The sequence below is a fragment of the Cottoperca gobio genome, chromosome 16, assembly GCF_900634415.1.
Source record: "Cottoperca gobio chromosome 16, fCotGob3.1, whole genome shotgun sequence".
Lineage (NCBI taxonomy): Eukaryota > Metazoa > Chordata > Actinopteri > Perciformes > Bovichtidae > Cottoperca > Cottoperca gobio.
The window spans coordinates 12,742,107-12,752,565 of NC_041370.1; the positions used below are offsets into that span (position 1 = coordinate 12,742,107).

At 41.2% G+C, this 10,459-nt stretch overlaps 1 protein-coding gene across 2 annotated transcripts; it reads right to left on the reverse strand.

Moving 5' to 3' along the window:
- Positions 1 to 1,264: 1,264 nt before the first annotated feature.
- sp8b (sp8 transcription factor b) lies at positions 1,265 to 4,285 on the reverse strand. 2 transcript variants are annotated; one of them, XM_029451638.1, is made up of 2 exons: positions 4,170 to 4,285; positions 1,265 to 3,698 (listed from the first exon to the last, which is right to left on the reverse strand). In XM_029451638.1, exons 1-2 carry the CDS (start codon positions 4,188 to 4,190, stop codon positions 2,361 to 2,363), a joined length of 1,359 nt encoding a protein of 452 aa, XP_029307498.1. In that variant the 5' UTR covers positions 4,191 to 4,285; the 3' UTR covers positions 1,265 to 2,360. The 2 variants fall into 2 exon arrangements, with proteins under 2 accessions (XP_029307498.1, XP_029307499.1); XM_029451639.1 differs by lacking the exon at positions 4,170 to 4,285 and adding an exon at positions 3,895 to 4,166.
- Between the last annotated feature and the right edge of the window lie 6,174 nt (positions 4,286 to 10,459).

Consider the following 10,459-nt stretch of genomic DNA (forward strand, 5'->3'; position numbering starts at 1 on the left):
GCTAAAGAGCTGTGCATTGAAAGCAGTCTAACAGAAGTTTGAAAGAAACAGGCTTTAGTTTAGCCCTCCAACGATAAGCCCAAGAGACAGAAAACACAATACTTAACAAAAAACATAGAATCATAACTAGAAGGGCTGATATTGTCCATGGTTATCGGTTTTGTTGCACAGTTTAGAGGATGAGTGGAAAGTCTGTGCACACTATCATGCGAATTTAGGTGCGGACGTTTGATGCGTAAATCCCTGTAAACAAGAAATACAAAAATGTAAATAGGAAAAATCTCTATCAAGTGTAAGTGGCAGAAAATACAAAATACAAGCTGCTTGCTTAAATGGAAAAAAGGCCTAATTGTGTGACCTCAAACTGGTATTTAAGTCCAAATGTAAGCTACATTATTGCAAATTATAAAAATGCAAATAAAGATAAATACTTTGTTCATAAATAAATAACATTAGTTGTACTTTCTGAAAGCTAAACAATTTTTTATTGGAAAGTTATTTAGTCTAAGTTGAGATCAAGTCAAATTAAGCCCAACCTTAAAACAAGACTCCTCTACACAGAATGATCTTTTCTCACATTACATTTACAGACTAATGTTGATAATGTAAACATGTATCTGTAAACTCTAAATCTACTGCGCATTTATTACCAACACAATTTGGAGTCAACACAATGTGCACGCTTTGGAGGAATGTCCGCTGACCAAGAAAGTTTTATCACAATGAAAAAACAACCCTGAATTATTATTTTTGGAATTTAGGAAGAATAATGTCAATTATAACCAAATTGACAGTACGTAAACTGAAAATAAAGTGAATCACGTGCTATTTATAATACAATTATTAAGTAGTAATAAAGTGGTGGGTTAACATAATTATAGGCGTGTTTGACCTGTGTTGACTTCGCCCTCAGAAGTTTGAAGTTTTATTTTCACGCTCAACATAAACACTGACATAGACCAGGAATTGTGCCTGACTGTTTTTTTATTTGTATTTTAAAGCAAAAACTCAATTTAATTGCTTTAATTTTATTATTGAAATGTAAAATAATTTCTGGGTGAGGCCTCGATCTTGTTGCAGGCCCCTTTTCCACCCTGGCCGGGAAAAGGCGGAGCTGTAGGGAGGTTATAAAACGCAAAATATGTTATTTCATTAATGATTTAAATAAATTCTAGGCAATCTAATATGTTACAACGTTCTGGTCTGCCGTTCAAAAATAGATTTGTATCGACTCAACAATCAAACAAACTTGGAGTCGATCAACTGCTTCTGAATTCATACTGACTTTATTGAGTGGCTTACATAAAAAGCCATTCTCGGAGGGAAAAAAATATCATTGTAAAATTAAAATCACTTTACAACATGCTTACTTAAATTAAATGAGTGGGTAAACAGTAAATGATTTCCAAACCTTACAAATAAATTCAAAGTGCGCCTAATGACAGACCCCTAAATACAAGAAAACTCGAGGTTAAATATAACTCCCCACAGTACATTTCATATCATGTCAAAGAAAAATCCAAGTACATTTCCGTATATTTTCAAATATTTACTAGAGTCCATATACAACTAGAAATACCTATACAAAATCGTCTCCTGGACAAATACATTACTCACCTTTACATTGGGCTGTAATTATTCTAACCTACATTTCTCATTATGTACAACACATTTTGCAGCGAAGTGTAAGTAACCTCGCCTGGCCTACTTACAAACGTGACTTGACGCACATACTGTAGGCTGTTGAATAGCAATATGGGATATAAACCTATAACTGCTCCTCCATTATCGCTTGATAGGATCAGACAGATAAAACGAAACTATCCCATCTCGAATCGTACCACACTCTACAGGTATTTGTTCCTACCGAGCAGTCTATCCACAGGGATAAAAATGAACAATTTCTCCTGCTCGATAATAAAGTGCCAGAGTTTGGTTTTGAACAATATGTATGACAGTAGTAGCACTACTTTGCAGGCCTACATTTTTCACAGCAGTGTTTATATATGTTGCTTATCCTATCCTGGGAAATAAAACATCAAAGAATTCAGGTTCGGATGCAAAAACAAAGTTTGAGTTGTGCCCTGTTCCAGTGTGAACCACAATAACTTGATTACACGTTCACACCGTAGATGTGTTAATGAGAAGTTTCTGATGGTACAGCTATGAAATTATGTAATTAGTCGTCTTAAACACTTGGAAAAAGTCAAAGAAACGTATAGGCCTATTTTCTCATTAAATGACAACACTCATTATGAAGCATTTCGCATACACCAAAGTATGTCCACTTCCGTGTCTTCTCGGACAATTCCGTCACAACACTTTGTTGTTTTACAGTTTTGACTTCACTGAGGGGAGTTTTAGAGGCCGTTCATGCCTACTCCCTGGGTTGACTCAGGTGGGTGCAACAGGTCGGGGGAATGGCACGGAGGGCTTCCCGGCGCGCTGTGCTCGCTGTCGGTATCACTCCCCCTCTTTCCTCCGCTGCCCCCGGAGCCAGAGCCGGCGGATCCTCCGGCGCTGTGAGTTTTTACATGTTTACTCAGGTGATCGCTACGCATAAATCTCTTGTTGCACACCGGACAGGCGAATCTTTTCTCCCCGGTGTGTGTGCGTAAATGTCGCTGGAGCTCGTCGGAGCGCGTGAACCTCTTCCCGCAAAAGAGCCAGTTGCACACAAACGGCCTCTCGCCGGTGTGCCACCTCAAATGCGCCTTTAGGTGCGATGTTTTCCCGTAAACCTTCCCACAGCCGGGGATGTGACAGCTGTGGAGACCTTTCCTCCGGAGGCTGGCGCCCGCCGGTCCCAGTCTCTCCGCCTCCTGGCAGTTTGGACAGTCGCAGGTGGCTCTGCCTGAGTACCGCCGGGCAGATGACCTCGGAGACCCCGCTAAAGATGCAGGTGGACCCCCGGAGAGCATAGTCCCCCCTGCCCCGGCTAATGGAGATGGGCTTGTGTCCGGATAAGAGGATAGCACCGGCTTGAAACCGTCCATCAGGTGCTGGCCGGTTGTCAACAGGTGTGGAGAGGGACTTGTACTGAAAGCAGAGTGACTTAAACTCGAGTAATCAGAATTATATCCGCCCAGAGGAGAGTGCAAGGAGGTCTGGAGTCCACCGGAATGTAGGGACGTTTGTAGTGCTGCTCCATTAGGGTTTTGAACATCAATCCATCCCGTTCCCACATCCCACCACGCAGAGGCTCCGGTGGTTCCAACCTCTCCTGTGGGGATACCGGGATGAGACGATTTGAACCAGGACTCGTAGGGATGCGCAACGCTCATCCTCGGGTAGATGCCCTGCAAACTGTCCACTGAGGTGTGCACCTTCGAGATGAAAACCGGCTGGTGGCTGGTTTCTTGAGAGTTGCCCGAAACGGACGCTTGGAAAACCGAATAATCGTTTCCAAAGTGTGAACCGGGTGAGGCACCAGACGTGAGGGAAAAAGCACTGGATCCGTTGGAGTTGTTGGTGCAGAAAGAGTCCGAGATGCCGGCTCCATTGCGGGACACCCCGAAGCCGGACAGGCCGGATCCGAGGCTGCAGCTGCTCGCAGCAGCTCTTTTCCACGGGTGGAAGCCTTTTCCAAAGGACGAGGAATTATCCGAAATAGTCGACGGTGAAGGGTTCGGACTCCCTATTTTGTTGCATGTGGCAGCTAACATGGCTAAAGGAGTCGATCCTAATCTCGGCTCCTCCTGAAAGGACAAAACAAGCTGTGAGTGACTGATCAGTCTAACAAGTTTAACAGGTTCATTACACACATTTCTAAGCAGTATTTCAGCTCGAAAGACAAGGGTAAGTTAGTAAACTGTTTGATGTCTAATAAACTGTCGGTTTACACTTTTTTTTAAAGTTTTGAAATCATTACATTAGAGTATTATCACTTCCTACCTGGACGAACAGAAAGACGACAACTGAAATGAGACGCCGTGCGCTTACAAATGCATGCCAAACAGGACACCAAGGAAAACATGCGTGTTTTTGAGCACCAGGTCAAAACTTCTATCCCGTCTACAGAGCCTTGGCTTTCTCATGCGAACCGCTTGCTGAAAATATAACCAACGCACTGCCTTTGCTGCTACTTTGCGGCTGCTGTAAGTTTAATCCTCCTCCGCCGGACAATGACAAGAACTAATTAAACCAGTAAGAAAGTCCTTTCGACTCACCCCTAGAAGTGAAGTAGCCATCACACAAAAACACTGCCCTCCTCAGAGGATCTTTTTATATTTATGAATCAGAGCACTGTTTTTTTAGAGGTGTGCAATACAATGATGCGTTCCGCCCATTCTTCCTCAATTGTAGGCTCCTCTCCGGCTTTGAAGTGCCGCTGTGACACGGGCGACCAATCAGCGGCTCCGTCCCGCCGCACTGCCACATACTACCGTGAGGTCATCAATAGAGCACCTCAGACAGCTCTCCACCCTCCTCCACCCCCACCGCCCCCTCCATAATAAAAGACAGCGGAAGGAAGGTAAAGTTAAATGAGAGTGAATTAGGAAGGAGGAATTAGGGGGCCACTTATTGAAAATTTACAGAACATCACGTTCCATAAATTTAAAGAAAGCGGGATGATGACCTGTGCTTGGTGATGTAGCTGTGGCGGTAAATAAAAACAGGTTGGTAAACTGTGACCCTAACCCTAAGTTTTAAGTTCCTTTTCCATCCCCCCTCCTCCAAAAACAAAATTACTTAAATGTTCCGTACTGTTTTGAAATGATCTCGGCTCGAAAAGTTTAATGTCAACTCCTTTCCCCCCAGATATAAACATTGGTAAAACTTTAAGTGGGTCAACCTCACTTCATCCTGCGCATACGTGTGTATTTACTTCAGTGCAGCACTTTATCCGTTTTAGGTGTTTTATTTTATAAAAGCCTCCCTTGTTCTTTTCCACATCTTCCTCATATTAGTAACGTATTCTGGCTCTGGCATACATCACCCCGCGGGATTTTGCACGTTTTAACTTCTTAAGAGTTAATATACACAAACTATTAAACAAGATATAAAGGCTGCATTGTTCTGCTCGTTTATCTGCACCGTCTCAAACTTTCACATTACTGTAATTGCGTTCAATTATCTTAACAGTTTTGATTAAAATTGCAAGATGGTGCATTCCGGTGGAGTATTATTAATTTTAATTTTATTAGTCTAAAACAGAAGATGAAGAAGATGATGAGGGGTCGATGTAGTTGACTTTGGAGCATTTTCAGCATCAAAATGACTAATATAAAATAAAAAAAGTAAAATTTCTCAGGATGGTTCATTGGCAGTATAGAGACTGTTTGTGCCGCAGGTTAACTGAGATTATTTATGAAAGTAAGTGATTGCACTCTGTGTCAGAGTGAAAATAAAATGGTTATATTGAATAGGTTTATCACTTTGCCCACTGACATTCAGTTAAATCTACGAAGGAAGCTCCTGTTACATAATAAGAACTTGTAGGCAAAACGTGTGTTGAACCCTGGGACTCTGTGGGCGCTATTAGCATGCAGTGCGCACTGGGAGCATACATTTCATTTGAATTTCAAATTTAATAACGCAGGAGGTTTTTAATCATCCGCAGTTTTATTTGTTTGATATTAACATGCTTATTGACCGGGTCTGTTGACCAGCTTGGTCATTACAGGACAGGGAAAAGTTAATTAAAACGACCAGGGATTATTCATCACATCATCTGCCTAACCCATGTCGCTTCCTTTATTACACAGTGTGATAGATGGACTATCTGATTAATTCTTGTGTTTCTAGGATTGGACAACAGTTTTTTGGATTAATTTACACCGCTTTACCTTCAGGTTTAGAAAATGAAGGAGCTAAAACTAAAACAGCCTAAATGAATTATAATGTATACATATATAAATGTATAAAAACAAACACACACCGAAACAGATGCAGCAGCGTTGTAGGCTATACTTGCAGTTATTTGAATAATAATAATTACAGCATATGTGTAATTTAATTGCCAATATTCACCAATATAAAGAGACAATTTAAAAAATGTTATGACATTTATTTAAATTGATAATTCAATACCTATATTTATTTTAAGTTCTTTTAAATATGTGTACGCTTGTTCTCAAACTGACGCGTGAAGTGTCGATTTAATTATTTGGTGGAACAGAGAAATCACGATAATCCTTGAATTTATATGAACACAATGACATTTTTATTTTTTTTGATAACCGGAAAACACAAACACACACATTCACTTGGCTTATTGACGTTGGAGATAAGAAAGAACTTGCATCGACCTGTTTTCTGCTCATTCATTATTTTATTTCCATCAAAACTAACCATTCACACACACACACACACACACACACACATACACACACACACTATCGAAAACCATAGCGAGCTGTGAACATTATGTAACAGCATTTAAAGGCGAATAAAATGTGACAAAGTAATGACGAGAATAAAACCTACATACCGTGCTCCTCCGTTCCGCAGTGCATTGATTGACCCTCGACGTTTGCTCTCAGCAGAGTAAAACACAACATCTCCTGCTGCCGGTGTGACTGTGCACCTATGCCAGATAAATGTTACACTGGCAATTCAATTATGAATAACTTGGAAAATATCCACCGACCCCTGTTTTCTCTACATGCACCCAGACTGCTAATAGGTATATAAACATACACGTATTGTTTGTGCATATAAATCGAGTTTATATTTCAGCGTAAAACAATTAAACACCTGTGATCACACTGGTTTTCCCCTTTCCTCTTCCTCCTAGAGGGGATGATCATTCAGAGCATTATGCGCAATAGGCATTTTAGGCATTTGGAGAACAAGATATGGGCTTCAGCTACAGGGGACATGTTGGCCTCTGGTGACAAATTACTAAGCGATCATACCAGCAAGACTGATGTCAAAGGTCAGTGTGATAACTGCTCGACAGGAAACGTGTGGCTTCTGAAGCTACAGAGATACAAGATATATTTAATCCACGTGCACTTCAACATGTGATTGTTTTAAATTATTCTTAACGCACTACCTCTCCAAAAAAAAAACCTCTTGTTGCCTGTTGCAGCTAGATGGGTCGGTCCTAGTTCATGTGCACAGGTCGTTCTTATCGCACGGCTGTAACTGTAAGCCGCATTGAACAGATGTCCCCATTGAAGGCTTTCTTCTCCTACACACATGGGCTATATTACCATCATGAAATCAAACTCAAAACCTGTCCCGTTTCGCCACCATAATGCTCGAGTTATTCTGGTCGGCTGAGCACGAACAAAGTGTGTTCAATATTGCGTGCTCCACAATCACTCCGACTAGAGAACCGGGAGAAAAGAGTCAAGCCCGAGATGCAGAAATATACTTTAATGTGAAGATTTACAAGGCAACGCGGTAATTTGAAGGTCTTCCTTTTTTTTCTAAAAGATAATCACTTGTGGCTTTCACCAGCAATTAGAAGACCGCTTTTGCCAAGGGTGCATATACTTTATTACACACACTTATTTAAAAAGAAAAAATATATATATACATTATTAAAACTCTGGTAATAACTCATAACAATTCAACAGATTACCGTTAAGTACATTTAGTGCACTGGTATTATATTAGGATATATAATTAAATGGATAGATGTGACTTTTCTTGTTGGAGCATCAAAACATTGTTACTGTCCTAACAGACAGTGTATGCAGTAAAGTATGCAGAGCAGAGAGTATGAGAGCAGGCTCTGTTGGTTGTTGTTTTCTCTGTTCACCAGGAGGTTGGAAAGAGCAGATGTCCGTCTGCACTGTGAGCTGCCAAGTGGGTCCGAAGCGGGGCGGCCACAGACACAAGGGCCCAAATGGTGTGACAAAAGATGTGCAGGAAGCCCCTCTCCGCCTGGGTGAGCCACAGAGAGGGTCTCCCCTCTCTGCCAGCCTGCATGGACACTCGCAACACGAGCCAGAGTGGTGGCAGCAAAGCCATGTGTTGCCGGCTGGGATGCATGGTACTCCAACACTCATACGCACACAAACATAAACACACATGCATATGCAGGAATGTGCAAATACAGGCCAATCCCATCCTCCACTGCCATCAATGCACACCTGCACGTGTCAGCCTAAAGTATACACACATTAATGCTTTTTCTAAAACCTTCATATAGATATAGCAAGTCAGCTATTTTCAGGGTCACCTCTGTCTTTCAAATGAGCTACTGACAATGACGCAAAATGTGAGGACATGAATATTAATGATGTAAATAAAGCAGAAAAAATAGTAAACAAACATAAATAACCATATCTATCATATCTATCTTGGAGACAGTGTGCCATTTTTATTTCGAGGTCATGAAATGTGGGTGAAGAGGCCCTGAAAGTGTTCCAAGCACAGGTGTGCAGCATGGCCTGTACTGAAGGGGTGCACTGAACCATAAACAATGATATAAATGTCTGGCAAATAAAATGGCTAGTTAACAATCTTTTGACTGCTCTAACCTCTGAGCCTTTGTCGGGTATCGATCAGGCAGCTGTTCCTGGCTTTGTCTGGCAGGACGGGAGCATCTGGTTCTTCTTGGGATGAATGGAGAGAGCCGCCAAAAAACTTTCTTCTGCCTTTCAAGTTGTGTCTGTTGGGAGCAAAAAAACAAAAAACAACAAGCTGTTCCTCACCTACCCGTAGGTCAAAAATATATATATTTATTACATTCACATAAAATAAAATCCTAAAATGAGCTCTTCAGGCTGTTTGAAAGCTTTCACTTAAAGTTGCTTGTTATATTTAACAACCCCAGCACTGCCTTCTTTGTTCAGTCACGTCGTGGTTTACATGGAAACCATGGAAATGGTAATTTGGGTGTGCATAATTTGCCCTCTATATTAAGATAATTGTATCTTAAATAACGAATATCCTCAGATTTCCAGTGGGTGTCATATGATGGGTCTTGTCACGCAAATATGTCAAGACAGGGTGCTAAAGATCTCAGCACCTATCAGTCAGAGGACGCCTGGCGGAACGTCATTGAAATCCTCTGCCCAGGACTTTATAGTTCAGGTTATATGTCTGCCTCCTGCTTCTGTTAAAGCCCACCACAACCCATCTCTCATCAAAAGTCTGTCTACTTATTGTCGAAATAGCATGAGTTGAATAAATAATTTGAGCATTTGTTGGATGTTATCATCTGTTTTTCCAAGACCACTTGTTTTTCAAACACAGGCTGTTTATGATAAACGGAGATAACAGTGTATTTTGCTACCATTTGGCTTGACTGCTATAGGCCACGAGGTCTTCTTATTGACTTTCACTGAGCCCAACATTGCACTTTGTCAGTGTGAGCGGCAGTCTAAGAGACAGGCGGGCGAGGCAGTCATACAAAGTGAAGTACTTAGGATTAGCCCTAGCTCTTCAAGTTTCAGTAATTATCCTCCTGGAGGCATTCTTGCTGTGTTGGATAATAATGGAAGTCCGGGTGTACGCCTGTCACCTCTCAAGTGTGGGTGGAGGAAGCCAACGAGAGGCGCAGAACAGAGAAATGTTTGCTTTTCTGTTATGTCATCCGAGGAGCACAAGAGTAAGGCAAACCTTCATTGTTTCCTGAGCGGCGAGAAAGCTGCACAAATACACTGATTTTCTTCTGCTTAACATGCGACTCACAACTTGGAATCTTTAATAGCTGTGGATGTGATAATGAAACATGTTCTCCAAAGGTGATACTGTGTTCTGAGATCGAGTGTAATTACCGCGTGTCAGGCGTGTGTTTTTGATAAACAAATCAATTAAATCTCAGTTGCAATATTTGTTGACAGTGAGTATCATCAGATTGGCGTTGATTACATTTGCAAGCTGCACACACGTGCGATCCCTTTTCTCCCTCTCGTCAGATATTCACACAGGAAGATGTATTTCCCCCCCCCCCCACTCCTGATGTGTTGGTTCAGTTTATTTATCAAATTATCCTTACAGTTTTATTCAAGTGCATGTTGGAATAATAGAAAGGCACTTTTATCCAGCAGAGAAAACACAATGCTTTAATTAAGAGTCAGTCCGATTTCCCAGAGGGGAGATTGTCTTCTTCCATTAACTTAGTTTATCATATAATAAAGAGGTTGCCTTGTCCTTCTCTACCCAGACAATTGGTTTTAATCAGCCACCAGGCCTTTCATGGCTGATAATTTATGCTAAATTGACAAGGGTGGAGGATATCACAGAAAATCATTATGACAGGGCTCAGGTCACTGCCTGTCACCATCTTGTTTTATCCTGTCCATTGATCTCACGGACAACAACAAAATTCAGAAATAAATGTGATGAAAATATTAGCTTGGGAGACGCTCACCTCACGTCTTCATAATAATACTTTAGAATATATTTTATTCTTTGTGTTAAGGTTTTGGGCACATAGCTGCAGTAGCCATTGAGAATATATTAAAGTGAAGGGGTATGTTCATCATCTACAGAGTAAACTAAACACTGACAGGAAGTTCCAACTGAAGAAATATCCAATATTCAGCTTTTACAA

Excerpts from the sequence above, each read along its gene's own strand:
- sp8b (XM_029451638.1), bottom strand. The coding sequence starts at position 4,190 with ATGGCTACTTCACTTCTAGGG. Across the intron at positions 3,699-4,169 it reads TGGCTACTTCACTTCTAGGG|GAGGAGCCGAGATTAGGATC; the intron begins GTGAGTCGAAAG and ends TTGTCCTTTCAG.